Source organism: Mastomys coucha, chromosome X, assembly GCF_008632895.1.
Source record: "Mastomys coucha isolate ucsf_1 chromosome X, UCSF_Mcou_1, whole genome shotgun sequence".
NCBI classification, from domain to species: Eukaryota; Metazoa; Chordata; class Mammalia; order Rodentia; family Muridae; genus Mastomys; species Mastomys coucha.
This window is the reverse complement of record NC_045030.1, coordinates 60,744,450-60,767,548: the sequence shown is the minus strand read 5'-3', so window position 1 is coordinate 60,767,548 and position 23,099 is coordinate 60,744,450. Positions and strand designations below refer to the sequence as shown.

The 23,099-nt window shown below is 40.5% G+C and overlaps 2 protein-coding genes across 4 annotated transcripts in view; both read right to left on the bottom strand.

Annotated features, from left to right (window-relative positions):
* Positions 1-175: 175 nt before the first annotated feature.
* On the bottom strand, positions 176-14,050 carry Htatsf1 (HIV-1 Tat specific factor 1). The gene is made up of 10 exons (XM_031362032.1): positions 13,857-14,050; positions 13,424-13,668; positions 11,928-12,108; positions 11,510-11,557; positions 10,953-11,107; positions 8,575-8,738; positions 7,153-7,252; positions 3,199-3,288; positions 2,252-2,389; positions 176-1,743 (listed from the first exon to the last, which is right to left on the bottom strand). Exons 2-10 carry the CDS (start codon positions 13,610-13,612, stop codon positions 505-507), a joined length of 2,304 nt encoding a protein of 767 aa, XP_031217892.1. The 5' UTR covers positions 13,613-13,668; positions 13,857-14,050; the 3' UTR covers positions 176-504.
* Positions 14,051-17,120: 3,070 nt separating this feature from the next.
* The window catches only part of Brs3 (bombesin receptor subtype 3), a 49,220-nt gene continuing 43,241 nt past the window's right edge, over positions 17,121-23,099 (bottom strand). For 2 of the 3 annotated variants that reach the window (XM_031373806.1, XM_031373805.1), the window contains 3 exons: positions 22,274-22,646; positions 20,354-20,705; positions 17,121-18,948 (listed from right to left, as the gene is read on the bottom strand). In XM_031373806.1, the coding sequence (XP_031229666.1) occupies positions 18,535-18,948; positions 20,354-20,705; positions 22,274-22,476 (969 nt within the window). In that variant the 5' untranslated portion in view covers positions 22,477-22,646 and the 3' untranslated portion in view covers positions 17,121-18,534. Of the gene's footprint in view, positions 18,949-20,353; positions 20,706-22,273; positions 22,708-23,099 lie in introns of those variants that run through there. The other variant, XM_031373804.1, reaches the window with a different exon arrangement.

Here is a 23,099-nt window from a genome sequence, read left to right as displayed (position 1 = left end):
CGTAACTTTCAAGGATTGAGGGAGGGAGTCTAAAGTTTCATCTTATGACTTTAGGACCACACTGTGGTGCAGAATGGGGAAATGATATCCCAACTGGTTAAAACAGCTGGAAATAAGGGCTATGGGAGGAATCAAGCAATATTCCATTTAAGACACAAGTTAATTCAAGTCCACATTTCAGGTTCTGCATATTACCAATTTAATCTTTATTTCTGAATATCACAAACTCCAATTAGAATACTTTAAAAATATTCTTTTGCATGCATTTAACAAATCCAACAAAATGACAGGTATCCAGTTTACTTGCATGGTGACTATGAAGTTTTGAACTGAAGAACCAATAAACATATTTAAATCCACTGGTACAGGTGAGAACAAAAACCTTTGAGACATTAGTCTGATGGCATCCTACCACTATACATATGTTGATATAACACTACTATTGGCCCTGAAGCGTGGGCAAATGGAGATGCAGGGCTCTCCCTAAGAAGCAACTGGAAAAGATTACACTTCATCATCATCATCACTACTACTGAGGGCAAAGCTGCTGTCTGTGGACTGAGACCCATCTTCTTTCACATTCCCCACAGTCCCTCTTTCATCAGAATCATCAAACAACTTCTCATTGGGACCTTCTTCCTCATCAAACAACTTCTCATTGGAATTGTCTTCGAATACTTTATCACTGGCATCGTCATCTTTCTTTCCATCTGTGTCTTCTTCATCTTCCTTCTCATCTGAGTCATCAAAGAGCTTTTCATCTATGTCATCATCTTCCTCTTTGTCATCAGCATCTTCACACTCCTTTTCATCTGCTTCTTCTTCCTCCTCAATGTCATCAGAATCATCATCAAAAACCCTTTCATATACAACCTCTTCCTCCTCTTCATCATCATCATCATCATCATCCTCCTTTTCATCTGACTCTTCCTCAAATTCTCTGTCAGAGCCTTCCTCACCTAACACTCTTTCAGAACCTTCATCAAATTCTGATTTGTCAGTCTCATTTTCTTCTGACTCTTTCTCCACATTTTCTGGGAACTCCTTGTCAGAGGCATCCTGGTCAACATCTTTTTTAACACCATTTTCTTCTAACTCTTTGTCAGAGGCATCTTCAGAGTGCTTTTCTGAGCTGTCTTCCTCAGACTCCTTGTCTGAGTCATCTTCCGACTCTTTCTTGAGGCTGTCTTCCCCTTCAGACTCCCTACTGAGGTCATTGTCTTCAGATTCTTTCACAAGGCCATTCTTCTCATAATTCTCTTTGCTTTTCTTCTTAGCTTCTCTTTCAGGGCCATTCTCTTGAGACTCCTTTTTAGGATTACCCTCTTCAGGCTCAAGCGCCCTTTCAGGGCAGCCTTCTCTGCTCTCTCTCTTGGGGCAGCCCTCTTCATTCTCTTTCTTGGAGCAGCCTTCTCCACTTTCTTTCTCAGGGTAGTCCCCATCAGACCCACCTTCTTTGGCATCTTTTTCAGAAGCATCTCCTTCGGATTCTCCCCCATCTTCTGCCTTTTCAAACTTATTTTCATCGATAGTTTCTTCAAATTCCATTCCAGTTGTAGCTTCCTGAGCACGCATATTAGACATGCTTGGGTGCTCTGAAAAATGCCTCACTCTGGAAGGCCCTGGCCTTTCTGAACTGGAGATGGAATCCATACGCTGGAGGCCTCTGTTGGCTTCAGGAGCATTGAGGAATGCCTCCCAGCCTCTCAGCCTTTCCTCTCTTTCTCTTGAGGTCTCCTCTACCTGTGCATAAACAGGAACTATTGTTAAAATGAGTTTTGGGCAAAAAGAAACAGTAACTTCTCTGAGCATTTCTAATACTAATGCAAGTACCCTGGTTTGTAAAGTAACTTTTCCAAAGCAATCCAAACACTTCCTTACTGTCCAGTGTTCAAACCCTTGGCTAATCAACCTTACACAGTCAACCTTAAATAAGGTCATACAACTATAAGGAAATATTGGTATTGTGGAAATATTTCCTTTCCCAGAACATTACTGTTTCACCTTTGTCCATTCTCTATAGTGAGAAAGGATGTGATATACTTTAGTTTAATATTTTCTTTTCTTATTATTCTAAGAATGCCTCAACTTTTCAGACTTATAAGCTGAGAAGTGAAAAGTTTTTCTCTATCCTCCAATGTAAAAACATTATTTACAAGTTGCATTATACAAAACAGATTACACCAACTCCCACATTAAATGTGCCATTGACAGTGCAAGTTCATGTGCCCTTGACAGCTCCAGGAGTTACCTGATAATCTGTAGTCCCATCCCAGGCTTGAGCAGTGATCTGTCGGCCACCAAACCACCTTCCATCCAGAGTCTGAATACAATGATCAGCCTCCTCTGGTTCTCTGAAGGACACAGAGGCCACACCATCTGGGTGTCTCTAAAAAGACAAGAGTAAGAAGGACTGAATAAAAAGATTAGCAGTCAGACACACATTACCTAAGCTAGGTTAGGAGTAGCATTCTCCTGACACTCTAAGCTACAAGACATAAGAACTCTTTCTCCACCCCCCCAACCCCCTTATCCCAGTGGTGAGCTGCTTCTGTAGCTGTACCTTGTTTAGCACAAACCAGTAGAATGTTCTCACAAATGCTTCTGTTAACAATACTACCCAAGAGGCCAGACCATGTAATTGTTAAGTGTTAAATGGATCAGATTTACCCTGGGACTAAACCCTACATGTTGGGGGCTGATGGAGCACTGAGCAAGGGCTCACATAGGGAAAGATACGGCTTCCTCATCCATAGGTTCATAGCTACTCACTTCAAAGGGTTCTGAGGATGCCATGCAGAAAGCCCCTGGCAATCAGTACATCAGCAATACACTGTAATAAGTGGTCACGTAAGTACTTCCTACCAGTTTTGGAAGTACAGGGAAAAATACACAAGGTAGCTTTTGTTCCTTAACTGTGATCAGGTGAATAATTCAGAGAAAGTCAAGAACCTTGAGAAAACTAATGCTGCACACATTTTTCTTCTACTTGTGCTCACTCTTTTAAAAAGTCAAGAGGAAGGGAAATAAGCCCAGCAAATCAAATCAATCAAAGCCTTGCCTTATAAGCCATGTTCATTGAACTACTGCTGACAGACAGCAGGCCTGCGATATAAAAACAGTAATCTAAATCCCAGGGCACTCTCAGTTATTTCTCAGCTTGAAAGGATGTGAGGCTTCAACACTCACTGAACTTACATCAAACAGAAGGAGCTTCCGAATCTGCCCAAACTTTGAACATTCTACTCGAAGATCTTCTCTGATCTCATTCAGTACCAATGGATCATCCTGCAAAAACAAACATGATTAAAAGGGAGTTCCCTCCTTCTTCATAATTCAAGAACCAAATTTATTACTGGGACAAATTAACAAATGAAGCACAGTGCTTTGCTTAAAGGTAGGTACATTTGTCTGCAGACTATAGTAATAAATGAAAGAATCAAAACTAAAGATCCATGATTTCTCACTGCACTAGCTCAGGCCTAAGTGAGAAGGCAGAAATAGAAAAGTGTGGCACAGGGAAGCAATCCACAGTAGCAAAGGAAAACTATATACTTAGACGTCAGTGTGTGTGTGTGTGTAGTTTTTAAAGCACATAATAAAATACTCTTGTTGCTTTTCCACTGTGAATGTGCTACAAAAATTGAAGCACTGCTGATCCCAGTGGTCTCTGCTTCAGGAAGCTTCCCCTCCCAGACCTCTGGGAAGGAAAACCAGAACTCCAAGCTTCAGGGCATGCAAAGGTCAGAAACAGATACTTCACCTCTGCTCTATCACTGCCTCATGCTTCCTGTCTCTAAGAAGACTCTTTAACCTAGTGAGCTAGACATGGAACTCTGATCTAAACTTCCCACTGACTAAAATGGTGGACAATGACCATGCATTACTTACTGGGCACGTCCTTATTAAAATTAATCTCCCTAGCTTCATCTTAGCTTCTCACATCGTATTAGGCCATGCTGATGTGCACAAAAAGAAACCTCCCTTCATGTCAGAGTTCTGATTTTTCATTTCTTGATAGTCAAACTTTCCAGGTTAAAGTTTTAGATAAGGCTTTGAACTGAACACTGGACCCATTGGAAGTTACATTACAAAATTATCCTGTGTTTCCTGTGTCACTACCCTGACCTCACAGAGGATTTTTAGGTATGCAACTTCTAACATTACTCAAGCTTTTAGAATAAAACATATTCCACCCTTCCAAATATGAGTTCTACACTGGGGTAAACCAACAATGTTGTTTTTGTTTTCCTCTAAAAAGTTGAATGTTGGTGTCTGTTCTTTAGGTTCATAACCAGTCCTTAGTGAAATTAAACAGTCCCTAAAAATTGTTCCTGAATCCTTCTATCAAGAGCTGTGTAATGCCACAGGCCTGTGCCTGTGGTCCCAGCTCATAGGAAGTGGCAGGAGGATTGGAACCTTGAAGCCAACCTGACCATCTATACCAGTATCACCCCCAGTACTTTTCTGTGATGATACAGTTCTCTTATGTGTTTGTATTTCTCAACATAGGACCTACTATATGTCTTGTTTAACTGCAGAGATGAATCTTAATTCTAATAATTGTGGCTAGAGTCTACTTAGACTATGCAGGTCTACAGTGACATGATGTCCAGGTCCAGAAACCCTGAACAAAAAAAGCAAGACAACTGCCATCTTTCTTGTTAATAGGCTCTCAGCAAGCTATAGGATCACTGGAGATCAGGCATCTGTGCAAACTAAGAGAGCATTCACTAACAAGGACTTCGTTCCCTGAAAATTCTCAAGTTTACCACAGCCAGAAGAGACTATCTTGGCCCTCTACTCAGCACAGCATTGGAGCTGGAAACTTGCCCTGATTTGCAAAGATGCTAAAGAGAAACTGTCTCTGTTGAGGCAATGGAAAGTCTGCCTTGGAAGTAACAGACCTCACTGTGAAGTACTCTTCACACAAAAACAAAGCAAGGGTTGGGGTGAGGCTCCACGGTGGAATGTGTGCTTGTTCAAGGCCCTGGTTAAACCTGAGCACCACAAAGCTATTCAGGACATGTTAATACACGTGTGCTCAAGAACTGAGTAGTGAAAAACACAATTCTGTGCATCAGAAATACAGCAGCAAACAAAGTAGACAAAGTCCTGGTTCTTGGGGAACTCACAGTGCAGCAGAGGGTAAGAAATACTAGGAAGGAAAACCAAAACAGAAAAATGAAAGCTTTGTAACTTTAAAGTACCAGCTTGAAACAAACCAAGGATTTTCATTACACACATACATATATACCGACGTATATATGCTTGTTCGTTTGTTAGCTCATTCATTCATTCATTCACTCACTCACTCACTCATTCATTAAGCATAGCGCTGTAGCACTCGAGGAGGTGGGAGCAAGGTGATTTTGATTTTGAGGACTAACTGGGCTACAAAGCAACTTCAAGACCATCCTGAGCTACACATGAAGGTCCATCTTAAAAAAAAAAAACTAAAAACCAAAGTAGTTTTTAGGAGAGAAATTATACAGGCTGCTCTAGGAAAACCTAAGTGTACATAGTGTGACAGTTTTATTGGAGAAAGTTCTCCCAGTGAGCAAGGTCAGAGGAAGAAGAAAGAACAGATGCAATTAGACTTTCCTTTGCAGAGGGACAGATGGTTGGGATGAAGTTTACAATTACGTCTTTTAGTAGAAACAGGATGAATGCATGCATACCACCAGCACTCATTCTCTAGAGGACATAATAAAAAGGCAGTCCACCTAGTGGATTACTGCAGCAGTTTTTCAACCTCCTCCGGCAATGACAACATTTCAAAAAGCAAGGACAGGTAGCCCACTTGTCTTACTCATCCCAGCCCAAACCGACAATTTACTCCGTATAAAGTACCCCATGTACCTTTAAACCACACAGAACATGCTAGCCTACAGCTGGGCAAAAGCATCTCACAAAAACATGGTTCCTGATTTTCTGATACAGTGTACAATAATTCAGCTAGTTTATTGAACATCTGTATACTGTAGACCTCATGGTCACTGCCGACCCTCATGGCAAATGGCTGGTGGAGCCCTGAAGCTCGCAGCTGCTGCCTAGTATTGTGAGAAAGGGTCATATCAAATGTCACTAGCCTGACAAAAATCTCAAAATCCAAAATGTGAATCAGGGCTCCTGTTGCAGCACAACTGCTGTCACACTATTTTAAAGTTGGAGAAACCTCAAGGCAGCGTAAGTCAAAGACTGTCTATGGAGTATGCATTTGATTGCCAACTGTACTTCATTACTATTGTATATCTAAATAGCTGTTATATATTTCAAGAGCCTTCTGGATTTCAGGTGAAAAGAGACATTAAGCAACTTTAGAAATAGACTACAGAATCCATGTAATCATGAAAAGACGTTTAGACTCCACAAGTGCACTGTAAACTCCAACACTTTATGTGGACAGTTCAGCAATGAGCTGTCCATTAGGAAAGCCCTTGCTAAGGAGCTAAACTGAAACAGCCATTGTGACACTGTTGACCACGTGAATGAAAAGAACAAGATTAGACAGAGATGAAACTAGAATGTTTCCAAATCTGAATTTTAACATTCTGAACATTTTCTTCCTTGTGTGCAATGTACTATCACTAATTCCAGAACTAGATAGAGAAAGCAAAAGTTACTTCTCCACTCCTGATAGTATCCATGTACGCTAGCACATGGGACCAGGAGGCACAACACAATGTAAGCTATCGTGACAGTGCCTATTGAACACCTTAGTTGTTGGTTTGGAGATTCTACACGGATATTAAAATATGGTCTTGAAAAACAACCTCCACTCTTGGAACATCAGATTTCTTTAAAGATCAAACTTTTCTCAGTTTTCAGATTCGAGTGTGGAACTGGTATTTTCCACCAAAATCAGCTGTACTACGAACTCACAGGCTGTCCCATCAATCTTTGATTTCAGGCAGCAAGCAGCTGTGATTTTGGCCCACAGTATGACTAGTAACAGTCTTATCTGGGATCCAATCAAAAGAGCAAAGGGATAAACACAGGGAATTCTAAATACAGGCTGATTCTTTGTTCCATTTTCCTATCATACCATGACTTCAGAAATAAGACTCCACAGTGATGGCGCATGGTAAGCTTTGCACCCTCTTGTAAAAAAATTCCAGAATTTTTAGATGTTAAAACACTATTTCCTACCTCAAAATCCATGGGGTGAAACATATTTTTGAGAATGACAACTCGCTCATGGCGCAGCCGGTTTGGTCCAGCTCGTCTCTCCGGTCTCCAATCCAACTGCCTAATGTAACAAAAAACAGTGAACTGAAATCTGGGTTCAGATTTGTGGGAGAGAAAAGTGATGGATGTAATCCTATAGTGAGAATTTACAAATCGTCATTATATGATACAATGTATTTCCACAGAACTTTATAAAGTAAGAAATAATCTAGGCAGGAGGGAAAATACACATTCAGAATTTGAACTCCCCTTATCAAAATAACTGGAGTCCCACTAAAGAACACTGCAGTTAGGCTTCTAAAATCTCCTAATGGGTTAGTATGTTCAACTTTCTAGGAAGATGAAGAAGCACCCCTCAGTTTTCAGTGGAGGCTTGGTACCTAAATCCTTGGCCACACAGAACACTATTATATTGGCTGACAAATTATACCTGCCTTCCCATGCACTTTAAATTATCTCTTGAGTATTATAATATCTTACACAATGTAAATGCTATATAAGTAGCTGTTATGCTGCACTATATAGACACTAATGACAAGAAAAAATGGTTTATATTCAGTACAGTGAGTCCACATATATAGTTTGGGACCAAAAGCAATTTAAATATATATGTAATTTATAACATTATGAAGAACAAATTGCACTGAATAGTATACTACTGGCTCTTTGCTGTAATCTTACATTTTTCTGATATTGTTTGAAAAAATTGAAGGTGTCTATTTTAACTAAGTCTGTAAAAAAACATGGGGCCACACAAAGAAAATATGATGAACATTTGATCATGAGTTTAAGCATAATGCTAGAATGTTAATAGGATTCACTGGTGAAAGTATTATTTTGACTAATTTCCTAAAACATGCTTAATAACAAATTAATATACATGTCACATTTTATATATACAAACACAGACACACACACACACAAATACAATGATATAACCTTCAGCCATTCTAACTTTTACTAACAAACCTCAATACTGAACTAACTTAAGTCCCCTTTTACATCATAAATAATCACCCCCCAAATTAAGTTCTTCATTTACTTACTGAAGACTGGAAGCACAAAAGGTAGGGGCAGGAAGTGTGGAAAGAGATGGAGGGACAATGACATTCAGTTCATCACGAGCCCATCACTCACCATTTAGTTTTTGAATAAAAAAGCCTAGAACAGACTGTTTTCGAAATCATCCCAGAAAAAGACAACCCTCCTCACCAGTAGCAAATCAGCCTATGGAAGAGACTACTGCCGATCCCTGACCAGCTAATAAAATTCCTTTACAATAATTTGTAGACATGTTTAATGGAACAACACTAAGTACCTATTATCAAAAAAAAATGCTTTAGAATATTTATATGTAATTTTCAAAAGAGAAAAACTACACACTTCTGTTGCAGAGAGAGCTTCTTCTTATAGTCTTTGCACTTCTTCCTCTTCTTTGAGGCATCGTATTCACCCTTCAGCTGGAACTTCGCCACCTCCACATGCAGTTTGTAGCCTCTAATTTCATCTTCATCCAGAAGTTTTAATGCAAGTTCCACAGATTCTTTCTAAAAAGGTAAAATAAAATACTCATTTAGTTGACCACTGAAATGAAACTTGAAATTTTGATACAAGCAATGTTAGCTACCTACTTTGGGATAAAGAATCTTAAAATATAAATCAGGAAAGCTTTGTTCAAAACACACCTATACCTCACACACTTAGGCACATGTTAGCTTAGACACATGACTAGGTTTCTAAACCCCCAATTTCTCTATCTGCATAAAGCTAAAATATCTTCATCACAGGGTTCCTTAAAAGATTAGATGAAATAGTATATGGAAAGGCTAGGGCATAACACACAGCAGGTGTTGAGCAAATTACCCAAAAGGTAAGTTTTGTCTCCAGGAGCCCAAATTTCTCATCTGTAGAATGAGAGGAGTGGAACTGAGTGATATCTGTGGCATATTCCAGTTGTGTAATTCTGTAACATCTACCTAACAGTGGGTGATTAGAGGAACTGGCCCTAATACAGTCAGCCTTTAGTGTTCAGCTTCATTAAACTACAACATACATCTGCAATAACATGCTTAGTAGAAGATCATTATTTAATGGCTTATATAGTAAATGCAGTTATGGATTGGATTCTGGGTCCTACACAAACACACTAGTTGTCACCCCTACTCAGAGTCAAAAAATGAAAGGTCTGAGGAGAGGACAGAGGACCACTGACCTAAGCTGCTCAATCAAATACGGATTCTGAAATAATTAACTTTATTTTCTGGAGTGCAACTTATTGATTAGAAGACAATTAGATTATTTTCACGGGCTTTAAGTTTTATGTAAAAGTGTTTCATAGAGCAATATTATTCTTTAAAAATCCAAACATGGGGTGGAAGAGATGGCTCAACAGTCAAGAGCCCTTGTTCAGTTCCCAGCAGCCATAATTAGTAGCTCATAATAATCTATGACTCTAGCGCCACAGGATCCAACATCTTCTTCTGGTCTCTGCATGCAACAGCATTCATGGGTACATATATAAATGCCCCTCCCCCCACATGTATATACATAAATAAAAGACATTTTTAAAAAAAAAATCCCATCAATAACCTGCTCTTTTGAAAATTCAGTTCACAGGTTTTTAGTCAACTTTGGGCTGGTAAAATTCTCAAATCTTACATATGAACACAGAAGATTAACATCCCAAATGATCATGTTAGTGTTCACTTACCAGATTAAAAGTTGATAACCCCAAGCCTTGCCATCTCAAGCCTACTTTCTTCTGATCCCACTGTCCACTAACTACACACCTATGATATTTATACTCCATTATCATTTTTTACTTTGACTTAGAGTTATTTTCAGGTTCTCTGACAAATGCATGTCATAACTGTGGCCACAGTTTTGTGCCAGGTGAGAATGGATGACACGTGCTCCTAAGGTGACTGACTGGTGTTCCCAGAAATGATAACTTCCTTCCAAAATCAATCAATGCTGTACAATTTACAGTAAAAAGACTACACACAGCTCTGCCAATTTCCACTTTAATTCTCTTCCATGGTGTTTGAAGCAGTAAGTATAATTCACCATCTCCTTTCTAGTCTAATTCGGGGTTAGAAAACACTTTTTGTCAAGAGCCAGTTAGGAAGCAGTTTAGGCTCTGAGGGTCAGGGTTACCGCTATAAGCACTTAATGCTACTGATGAAACATGAAAGCAGCCAGACACAAAAGTGTAAGCGAGCCAGTACGGTTGTGTTCCAACAAAACTGGATTTGTAAAAACAGGCAGCAGTCAAGACTTTGCTGCACCCCATTCCAGTTCACTCCAATGTGCAAAGAAAATGTCACTGGCTTTTTTCTTCTTGGATTTTTAAACTGTTGATTACATACACTGAGGAAGAGGTCTTTGCAGTGAGATTTTTGAAGATAAGAGAAGCCCCTCAATTACATATTTACATAACATGCTGACCTTATAGCAAAGAGTTTCTTAAAACAAGCAAATAAACTAAGGTGACTTTGGGATTTTTTCTGTGTGTTACTCAATACTTCCTTTGTGTTACATCTTTGCAGTCTGTGTTGAGTATACTGGATGGAAGCAGCTATTTATCTATATGGAGAAGCAACCAGCATCACCTACATACAGTTAGTTAGGACTGAACGCTCAGTTTTCTTTGCATTTTGTTTTGGGTGGTTCGTGCTTTAGGCTAGTACCTATACAATTCTAGCCTTGGTTCCTGAGTTAAAAACTGAAGGGATAAGAGACTTATCTGACCAAATACCAACCTTCAGATAACAACAAAGCCCATCTCCTTTAAGATTTCCTTGATCATCTTTGTAAAGTTTGACCTTAAATTCTTCAGTCTGAGGATCTCTCATAATAATGCCAAATTTGGACATAAGCTGTATAAATTCATCCACTGTAATGTCTGGAGGGAGACCTGTAATTTTAAAATATTTAATGAAGGTAAAAGTTTTTAGCATTTTACCAATGAGAAACCTGAAACTTAGGTAAATACAAAGCTGCTTTGTGGAAATGAGTACAAAACCTTCCTATCTATAAATATGAAGATCATTCATACCTTATACATTAAAAATCATACAGCTCTGCTATGCTTATGCTTCACTAAATCTGAAGGCACAAACCAACTACTGTAAATTATCTAAGGCAGGCATAGAGAACAGCATGGAATGTTGCATAACTTTTCTTCCTTCCCTATTAAGTAAATTCCTAGCTAACAAAAGCAGGTGAACAAAACACACTGAAACTAGAATTCACTTAGCACAAAGTCTCAACACTAAATGTTTCCAATGTGAAAACTGCAGTACAACAGGATAAATACCTGACACATATACATTTGTATTTCTGTCTTCTTCAACATGGAACCATCCTAAAAAAAAAAACCAAAGGGAAATAAATAAAACACTTGAAGGAAACACCAAGAATTACATTGTGAAATCTTGGCAATGGCAGCTTCTTCCAAGTTTTAGAATGTCCTATTTCAGAAGACTATGACTAACACAAATCACTACGTCGCTTTCAAAATACATAAACCTTTTGCCTGAGAATTACCTTTAGTGCTCTCTCTGAAAAAGAAAAAGGGCTATCTCTATTCTTTGTGACTCTAAGCCTATCTGAAATTGGAAACTCACATTATCATTCTTTCAGTGATATAATTCTCCCAAATGTGAAACGGATACACAGATTTTTTTTCCTATCTCATTTCTAAAGGTAGCTTTTGCAAAGACAGAACCACTTGCCAGATTCAGCCTTTCTCTTTTCTCCCTTCCGTTTGGAGTCAGTGGTTTCTGGGATTTCTTTTTGTGGAGGTTCTTCTACAGTCTTAGTATTGGCATCCTGGACATTCGCAGTAGAGCTGGATGCACCATCACTAGAAAAGCCGTAGTTAGCCTGATACGTAGCAATGAAATCTTCGGTGATCTAAATGGGTAAGTCAACACAGAAGCACACAAGGTTACTTCACGTGCGGAAACTATGTTATAAGGCTGGACATCCTGCAATATAACCTAGAACTTAAAACAAGTGTTTATAGCACAAGAAGTTTTACTAATTAAAGTATAATCCAAGACCAGTCACCTTCTATGGAAACCGTGTAGTATGATCAAAGTAGGACAAAGGTGCTCCGACTGCCAAAACAACATGCATGGTTTTAAATGATGCCATCACTTTCCCTACATTTGTATAAATTACCACTTTTCTACAGTATACCTGACTAAAGTGGCCAATACATAAAACAAAACAAGTATCAAATAATGAGATGGTAAAACCCAAAACCAACTGGTAATCTAATCGCAGAATCCACTTTTGGGTGCCCAGATACCAAATAATTGTCAGACTACTGAAAGCGCTCAGAAAGAAATCACATCTACATTCATGTGGGCGGTGCAAGTCCAGAAGTTCAATTGTAAATTTGTATAGTTTGGGGTGCTTGAAATATGCACAAATACAAAGTCAGAAAGAATAGCTGAAATAAAGAATTTTTGAACCAACAATCCCCCTGCACAATGGAGAAAAGTTTTGTGGGATTTGCTCTCCAATCGCTTGGTGCACTGTTAGTACCCTTTGATGCCAAAGTTCCTACCAGGCTGAGACTAACAGTACTTTCACCATACAGTTTACAACACCGGGTTCAACACCAGTTGTGTTATTTCCATGTTGAAATTAAACACTTAGCAAGTCCCAAGTACTCGAAACAAATGTAGAGATCTCTTTCATCCATTTCCTGTGCATTCCTAGTCATATATTCCTGTGGTTAGAGGGTCCAAACTTAGATGCCCTGGAACAAAATTTAGTAGAATAATAAAACAAGAATCAAGAAAAGTTTATTCGGTAGAGGTGAATGACTGCTTTTCCACCCTGTAAATCAACAAGCTGCATTCTACACAAGCACATACAGGAAGCATAAGTTAAGTTTGGCTATACAGGATAAAACTCTTACCAATGTGTTTTTCTTGGTGTTTTTCCTCTTTGCAGTAAAAATATCAAGATAAAAGAATTGTGACCTTCACACACATACACAAATTAATAAGGCATAAAAAACACTTAAGGCACCACCCTAAGATTTACCTTCCTTTATACATCGGGACTGCAATAGACTGAATAGACACTACCCACCAACCACCGGTTCAAAGACCTAGTACTTCAGCGAAGCAAACATAACAGGGATGTCCCGCAAGGGTAGCCAGGGAGCCCTATGGCCCCGCTCCGCAGTGGGATTCAAGCTACTCTTTCTTACCTTAGGGAACCAAGCCTTCTTATCAAGGTCCCACTCATAGGGAGTGTCATCTGGTGGTTGTCCCAAAGAATCGGTTTCTCCAGAGGGCTCATTCTGGGTGTCACCTTCCTTGGGGTCTCCTCCGTACAATTCTTGCATTCGCAACTGCTCATCAAACTCCTCGTTCCCGCTCAAGTTGTTGCCACTCATGGTTCTCGCGTAGTCCCGGACGCAGCGGTCGGAGAACTGAAGAGGCCAAAAGGGCGCTGGAAGAGAGAGCAGAGAAAGAGGTCTGCAGAGCTCCGAACGTGCACAGCAACTCCCGGGCCGCCTCCCGCAGCGCCCCAGCAGACTCTGGGAAGTCCACGAGGCACCGCCCAGACTCCGCCCTCCCGCCCGCCCCACTCGCGCACGCATGCACCTTGAAAGTGCCAGCGCCGTCGCCGCCACCCACCTGGCGGCCTCCGCGGGGGCCTCGCCGCCGCCGCCGCTAAGTCCAGGGCGAGGCGGAAGCGCGCAAGCGCGCTGTCACCGCCGCGGCTGACTCCGGAGGCCCCACGGCTTCCTCCTGCCACGCCGGACAACTATTGGAGAACGAAGTCCGCCTCAGGCTGATGCAGTCGCCATTGTCCGCGCCTGGCGACGTAGCGGGGTTGCGCCGACACGCCCACGGGGCGTCGAATGCCTGCGACGCTTGCGCAGGCAGGGGCGGGGCTTCAGAGCCTCGCCGCCGCCGCCGCGGCCTGTCCCTACTTAGCGGAAACTCCTCTTGGAGAAGCAGCCTGCCGAAATGCCTGGCACCTCGGGAACCCTGGGCTCCTCCGCACACCGGACGACTTTGGCGGAAGCGATGGCCTGAAAAAGGACTCTTCCAGTAGAGCTGGCGCTGAATAGGCTTTGCGGCAGGCGCCATCTTGGGGAGGTGGGTGGGACCGTGGGACAAGTTTCTCCCGCTTCGCGAAACCTTGGCGCCTCCTTCGCGCAAGTCCCCGCCCCTGCGCAGGAGCCAAGGATTTACTTATTTTTTTAAATGCTTGCCCGAGGATACACTTTTGTTCATCTTAGTAACCCAAACACAGAACTTGCTGTTTGGGGTGTAGTGAAGCATGAGTGAACGCACAGTGGGCAGAAGGCCCCATCACTTCTTAATCTCACCCCCTTTTTATGCATCCAGTACCACCCTCGGGCTGCAGTAGGAGAGAGTTGATTTTGCCTGCAGCTTACTGCAACGTGTCAGAAGTGTTCCAGCCTGGAATCTGAAGCTTGAGTGTAAACACACCCCTGTACAAATGGAAGATGAACCATGTGGCCCCATTTCCTTGTCTCTTAGAAAGACAGCCAACAGTCTTCCGAGAAAAGCAGAGATATTCCACGCACCTCGAAAAGGGAAGGGGTCCATATTTTTAAAACAGACAGGTATTTACTGAACTCCTATGAAGTGCCAGGCATTGGGGGACATTCTGAGGCAGCGGCTGAGAAGATAGGCACAGATCAAAGGAGGTTCAGTTATAGTTGGCAAACAATAGGATGGAAGTAACACATGCTGGAGAGCGGCAATTATTTTGTTTTCAGCATCTTTTTAGACTCAAAAACTAGACAATTCTAAACAGCTTTTTGGGTATGTGGATTACATTTATCAACAACGTTCACTGCTGTAATGTTAACTATTCAAGTAAAATTTTAATCATTAAAAGTAGCAATAAACTCTATACATGTAAACCTCAGTATTATAACCCAGACTTGACCATAGGGAAAAGCTTCTCAGAAATTATTTCGATTCCAGACACCTTTGTTTGTAAATGCAGTGGTTCCAGGTGGGTTCTAGAACATCTTGGCTCCTCACACACCTCTGAACCTGATTTCATCCTTAGCGATGTTTTTAAAACCATAGTTTTTGTTTCCAAATACACTTATTTTTATGAGGTTCTTGTTTTGAGTAGAAGTATTGGAGAGCTGAATTTATATGCATGCTATGGATTTTGTTAGATTCATTTAAACACTGCGAAGTAGTTCTTGCTTTGACCTGAAAACTGTAGACAGCTCTTTTCACTAATTTGTTATTGGGCTTCCATTTCATTCTGCAGTATGTTTACAGTACAAGAGATAGTGCGCTGCATGATTGTCATTGCACATAACACACACTCTTAATGTTGGAGATGCCCTAACCCTCCCCCCCCACACACACAAGAAAATGGGGAAAAAAATCTTATGTCTAGGTTGCAAGTCACCCAGTTGCCTTTGCTCAAAAGCTTTCTGGAAGCCTATAGGGAATCTACCTCAAGGGAGCATTGCATTTTGCACTAGATATTTGCCAGAGCCAGTATACATTTGTCCCATAAAATTTGAGTACAGAGTAGAATGAAAACAAGTACCTATAGAACCTATAGAAGATAAAAGGCCTGAGGAGGGTCTTCTTTGCAAAAGTTCCTCTACCTTATAAACACTTTCTGGAAGTGTGTGTTTGTGTATATATATATGTATATATGTATATATATATATATATATATATATATATATATATATATATGTGTGTGTGTGTGTGTGTGTCCTGTATATGTGTGTGACACACACACACACATATATATACATACACACACACATACATACGTACACACATCTATCCACATGATGTTTGGGAGTTTTCTTGCCCCTGTATCCTAAGATAATATGAACTGCATAAATGCTTTCAAAGAAAATTTGCTTACAGAAGGTATACAGTGTTAAATTGGGAGCACTTTTCATTTCAATGAGGAAAATGTACCCTCTGGACATGCTTTAGTCATACATGACTTTGTGACTGTTTTCATACTTCATAGAGTATTGTTGTGATCCATATCCTAAATTTTAAGCAAGGGGAGACTTTTAACAAAATTAGGACATGTTCACAATATGTTTTTCATGTGTCCAAATCTCTCCCTATCTCTAGAACCTTCGATAAAGAAATGAAATATCTCACAAGAACATTGTACAACAATAAGCAATATAAATGTAATTGTGTCTATTATTATAGCCACTTATAAAGTTAACCCCAAGAAATGAAGTCAGTTCATTTCCCCTGGCCTCAGTGAGAGAGGATGTGCCTAGCCCCTCAAAGACTTGATGTGTCAGGGTCAGGAGACACCTAGGGGGGCCACTCTCAGAGGAGAATGGGTGGGGGATGAGCTAAAATAAAATTACGCTTCTAATTATTTATTGATTATGTATATATGTTAAGTATATTCTTATGTGTGTGTGCGAGCGCATGTCCATGAAGGCCAAGGTGCCATGTATCTTTTTAAATCACTTTTTCTTATTCCTTTTGAGTTACGGTCTCTTACTGAATCCCAGGGCTTCTGGTTTCTTTGTTTTTTGTTTTTTTCTAGCTAGGCTGACAGCCAGCATGTGCCAGGGATCCTATTATATCAACCCCCTTCTGTGCTGTAATTACAGATGTATACAAGCCCACATCTGGCTGGTGCGCGCTGGAATCCAAAGTCTGGGCCTCATGCTTATGCAGGAAGCACTCTAACTGCTGAGCTCTCTCTGAAGCCCATGGCCTGGTACATTTATAAAATCATTTCTCAAGTGTTAGGCTCAGGAGAGTAAATATACAATAGTTTTCTAATTAAGAAAAATCAAATATTTCTTAGTTTTGTGCTTTAAAAATAAGAAAGTCTTGGAATTGAAATGGGTTCTAATATTCTGTCATTATTTTTAGAGTAAAAAGTTACACAAAGCCATTCAAACTTTATTTATTATTTGTTTGCTCACCTCCAGATTATTTACAACAATTTTGCTCACTTTAAAGCAATGTTAATACAATATTAGCACCCCCACCTTAAGAAAGCTAACTTTAAGGACATTTAAAGCCCAGTGTTAATATATGCCCCGCCCCTTTTAGCCACATAATTAGCAGAAGTTCACAACGGCACAAGCCATTTTAAGCTCAAAAATACCAAAAGCATTCTACAAAACAAAATGAAACAAGACAAAACACACAAGTTTTTAAAAATACAATGTAACTATAATGCCAAAGGTAAGCTTCTATTTACTTCAAGAATTCGTTTTCTGAAAGCACAAATTGAAGTCTGACAAATCTATTGACTACAAGGATTTTGTTTTCCCAAATACATTTTTTAGCAAGCTTATTTGCGTTAGCAAGTTGGAGACGAGGATAGCAAGTCAGAGCCTTCTGTCTGACTTCTAGAAACAGAGGTGAACTCTAGGACTTAGGCACCCATCAAGTTGAGGAAAATCAAGCAGGTAGATGATCTGATGACGCTTGCACAGCCAGGTGATGATTCCATGTGGCAGTTCCTCAGGGTTTTAGAAAGAGGGCACTGCTCACCCAAATGAAATGAGTTTCCTTAGAGGAAAGAATTTCCAACAGTGGCAGCTTAGAAACTTGGACAAGAATCTTTCTCTGGGGCCCCTGGTCGTCCTGTGAATAAGACATATTCCTCACAACACTTGTGAGACATGGCTTTGCCTAGTTATTAACCAAATGGCAATAGAATTACGTAAATTCAGGACATGTTGACCCAGTAAGGGAAGCACCCTGCCCCAGATTCAATGCTAAACACCTTACAACTCTTAAAACATTTTCATTTCACTTGCAAGATTTCTTATAATGGAATGGTGATTGAAGGAAAAGGGCAATCACTCTGTGAAAGCACATATAGAGAGAGATTTTACAGAACACTGAGAGAGATGTTTTCTCTCTTTTTGATCTCCTCGTTTACGAAGTAGAATCTCTAGATTTACAGCACAAATCAACACAAACACTATTTTAAGATAACCACGTGAGTGCATGAGAAATGAGGAGTATCAGAGAGATGGGATCCAATTTGACTTTTAAACCTTTATCTTGTTTCTTACCATCCCTTCTATACAGCCTTCTTCACAGTTGACTGGTATTTCCAAACCTATTTTTCTCTCCCTGGTGGGCTTCATTTTATTTCGAAAGCCCAATGGCATTACTGTCTGCACCTTGAAGAAAATGATGGTTTGTCTATTACTTACAAGGATAATTCTTTCTGAAAACTTCAACAGAATTCATCAACAACAAAAAACCCAGACACTGTACTATGCACAGCTTAAAGCTGGATACACACGGTGGAACTGAAAAAAAATCATCATTCTTAATGGAACATCTAAACTTTGTCCTCTCCCTTCTTGGCACTACTGCCACTGAACACGGTCACACTAATTTCAGAGATGTGTGCGCTCCCAGTAGCTGGAACCCGCCCCATCACAGTGAGGTTGTTAAGGGGTGTGCCACCAAGGGGAGACTCAGGCTGCTCTGCCTTGAAGCAGCAGAGCTGGGCTTTAAAATGCTGCTGGAAGGTCTTGCTAAGCCAATAGAGAGCAAAGGGGTTCACACAGGAATTGCTGAAAGCCAGCACACGAGAGAAAATGATGATGACAAAAGGGACATCAGAGGAGTCCGCATAGCTTTCATAAGTGAATGAGTGGTAGAGATACAGGAGATGATTCGGCAACCAGCAGAGCGCGAACAGAGCCACCAGGACCAATACTGTTTTGGCAATTCTCTTCCGGGATTCAATCTATAGGGGGAGAAAAATGTACAAACACACACACACACACACACACACACACACACACACACACACACAATCATTTAGCTGCCAGAAATAGAAAAGAAAATATCGTACTCTAGATTGACATAGGAATTTCAGTTAAAACCTGGCCTCTCTTTGAACACATGCTTATGAGCTAACTGACTGGGACACATGGGAAGTCTGCCTGTGGATACAGAATATGACAAGCTAATTGGCATGGTAACCTGTGATCTTGGTCTCATTAACTCTCATTCTGAGGCCTCCCACCGTCCTTGGAAGTTGAGATACTCTAAGTTAACTCAAGCAGTGCTGTGGAATCCCCAGTGATTTAATCTCACTAAAAGGAATGATACTATTCTGAAGAGCTTTCACTGCATCCACAGAGGCTGACAGGTGAGCACAGACTTTGGCAGTTTAGGAAAGTTGTCAGGTTGGTACTAAAGTTGTTTTTAGTCTATAGGGACTTGAATCATCTCAGAAGAGGAATAAAAACAAAATGTGCCATCCAGCATATATGAGAATCCTCCTATTCACATCTGTTAGTAAGAGATGCACCTCATAGAACCATGAACAGAACAAACATAGCTGGATCATGTGAACACTAAGTATAGAAGCTTATAGAGCTCCAGTCTCATGAACACAGCTATGCGACTAACTGATGACCTACCCAGAAAGGAATAGCGCTCTCTCTCCCTCTTCCCTCTCTGTAAAAGACACTACTCCCCTCTTCTCCAGAATGGAAACCTCCCCAACCACCAATCAAACAGGACAATGTTTTGGTACTGTCCTATCATTCTGAGCAGATGTATGAAAGGAGAGCACACCTAACTCCATCAAAGGTCTTAATCAAGGGTGTGTGAGTCACTGTGTTCTCCTGCCAAGGGCACTTCATTCCACTGTCCTCAGACCTCAGGTTGCTTATCTATGTAGAAGTAGTTTGCATTGAGTAATGTGATGCGTCTTGCCACTTTTACCGTTCTGTGCATTTCTACTACTCTGTGATACTTGCTAAAGCAAATAACGCTTTGCTTTATAATTTCATAGTATGCAAAATCCAATTCTATAGGATAAATAGCTCAGACTGGTCTCACACTGCCACTGTCTACAAAACTAATAGTCTCACCATTGATATCTACCTATGTCATGTAGTCCTCTTCTTCATTTTACACATAAAAATATTGGGGCTCAGAGAGGTCAAAGAACTTGCTCAGCATTGCTCAGAGTGTGTGCTAAATTTCAGACTGAAGTGAGAGGCTGTCCTCATACCAGCAACAGGAGACTGCTATTTGATCTCTACACAGATAAATGCTATGCAGCTCACTGAAGCGTGGTTTGGGTGGGGGCTCACTAAATTCAGGCTATATTTGCAAGAGGACCAATTTCTACATACCTGCTTTCGGGCATGGCTTTGTTCCTCAGTCGGTATGTTCAGGGTGCTTTTGTAAAGGGTCCTGGCAATCAAAGAATAATAGACAGAGATAATCGAGAGCGGGATAATGTAGAACACTAAGAAACACAAGAGAGAATGTATTTCCTGCAAAAGCCTCTCAGAGATAGGGTAGGAGTTACATGATTCAAATGTCACATTTCTGTTAGGATCTTGGAAAGTGTATACATTTGAGAATATAGCCTCTGGCAGAGCAAATATCATAGACATGATCCAGATGCCACCAGCTTTTGCACAGGTCTTCAGAATGGCATTGGAGGGCTGTCGTTCAAGTGGCTTCACGACTGCTTTGTATCTAGAAACACAGAATCACAGCAGAGTTGAAATTAGTGACACATAGGACTTTAGCAATCATTCAGTTCTTTCTTGTCTCCAGTCATATAGAACCAACTAGAACTGGATGTGGTTCCAAAGACAGAGAACATACTTAGTGATTTTTATTTATGCTAATCAGTTTGTCCCTAATTCACTCCCATGAGGCATTCCATATGTACAATTTTGTAATTTTAGGGCAGACTTTATATTTAGGACATTTTCAGCATGTTTTTCTGTGTGACTTGAGAATAACTCAGCACCTATGTGTTGCTATAAGTGCTCTAAGGAAGCCCTGTATGTATAAGTGACTCACATTAATCACATTAGTTCTCCTGGAAGAGTAAGTAGTCTTAATCTTTCGAGAAAAGATTTCCAGCAGTAAGACGCAGAGAACTCATGTTTTCCCCATTCATAAAGGCTACTTCATTCCCTAAATTAATGGATCAGTGGAGGAGATTAGGATAAAATCAGAAGTTGAGCCCATGCAATGATGCCTCCTCATTTGGACAGAGACAACTTAAAACCTGTAGCCTTTATAGGAGTCTGCCCCTCAAGAAAAATATAGACCAGTAAAAGCAACAACAACAACAGCAGCATAATGATAATAATAATAATTATAATTATAATTATAGTTATGATAAGATTTACATAGAGCAAGCTTTTGCTCCTGTCAGATTTCAGTATGTAAAGCTATCCCTGCCAAGCACTGCCAGGCATTGATTAGCTATGGACTTCTTTCAAAAAATTTAATACTTGGAGCCTCATTTTTTTTCATGCCTTCATGGTTATTCAGCAATAGATATTCTATACAGCATAATACAGTATCCAAACTAAAAACACCCTAACCCAGAGCCCCTACTCCCTGATAGTGAGACTGTTTCACAGGCTATAGCCACAGGACTTTAAAAGTACATCAGAATTAACTTATTTCTCAGGAATGATAATGTCAGCCCATGCTCATCAAGAAAGCAACTAGAATTAAAGGATGACATGACACTGGATTGCCAGGGAGCTGAAAACCTTACTGTTTACCTCCCATTAGATAATCTGGGGACTTTCAAATAAATTAGATGCATTTTCTCTCTTTACCATCCTTCTGGTACGTGGTAATGCATACACGGTCCATTTCACACCTATATCAATGTTTTCATGTTGACTCTGTTATACCACTAGGCTGCACTAATGTATAAAGCATGAGTATTTTTCTTTGCACCTGCAATAATTTGCCTGACTTAATAAACCGGAGGAAAATAAAAACACCGTTTGCTATTCTTTCAGACAAACAATTACATTTCAAAGAAAGAAGCCCCAGCCCAAAGCACATATTTTTCAAGCACTCTTCAGATGCAAACAGAGGCATTTTAACATTTTTACTCTAACTTTTATTTTAAAACGCTGCTGCTTTTTCAATCTTACATTTAGGTTACAGAATGTGAGCAAAGCCAACCGGTAGCCAGTAAATGCTAAGCACAAGCTTTCTTTCCGTTTTTATTTTTTCTCTCCCCCAATTTCACATCCCGGCAAATAGAACAGAGAAAAGAAACTCACCTGTCAGCGCTGAGAATTGTTAGCGTGAACACTGACACACCGACAGAAGTGAGCCGGATGAAGGAAAGCACTTTACAACCGACCTTCCCAAACAGCCATCCTTCTGCCAGGTAGTGGGTTGCATCCACGGGCACACAAGTCAGCAGAAGTAACAGGTCTCCGAAAGCCAGGCTGGTGATGAAAATATTTGGAACTGTTTGCATGGATTTAGTCTTGAAAAAGACTTTGATGAGGATAGCATTTCCGAGGATGCCCACTGAAATGATCACAGCATAAGTGATATAGATGGCACACAGTGCTTCTATTCCTGGAAAGTTGTCTCCGGTCCATCCTTTATGTGTAGTATCGTTGGAGACGACAGAGCTTGATGTTTCTGTGTCATTTGTAATGGAAATTAAAGTCTGATTAGGTGACTGAGGCTGCCTTTGAGACATGTCTCCTGCACACTCTGCCTTCACTACCTCTTCTCTGCTCAGTTCAAATGTAGTTGACTGTCACGTCTAGTGCCTACGTCTAGTAATGAGGTGGTGTCAGGAGAACAGAACAGAACGGAATGGGAAGAAAACCCAAGACATCTGGCTATTCCTTCCCTTTAGAGGTTCTGTGTCTCCCAGCATGCTTGGCTAAGCGCTTACAGATCTGGCACCAGGAAGTGGGAGGTGGAGGATGGACGAGTCTCATTGGCATTCTCATGACACGAGATGAGAAAGGGGACTAAAGAAATGCCCTGTACTTGCTTTTCCCTTTGGAAGGTGGGTAGTCCTTTGGATAATTAGGCTTCTTAAGCCATCCAATTATTTATTAGAATTTCTTGTATCTTCATTTC

Excerpts from the sequence above, each read along its gene's own strand:
- Htatsf1 (XM_031362032.1), bottom strand. The coding sequence starts at position 13,612 with ATGAGTGGCAACAACTTGAGCGGGAACGAGGAGTTTGATGAGCAGTTG. Across the intron at positions 7,253-8,574 it reads AAGCTCTCTCTGCAACAGAA|GCAGTTGGATTGGAGACCGG; the intron begins GTGTGTAGTTTT and ends TTGTTACATTAG. Across the intron at positions 3,289-7,152 it reads TTCACCCCATGGATTTTGAG|GATGATCCATTGGTACTGAA; the intron begins GTAGGAAATAGT and ends TTGTTTTTGCAG.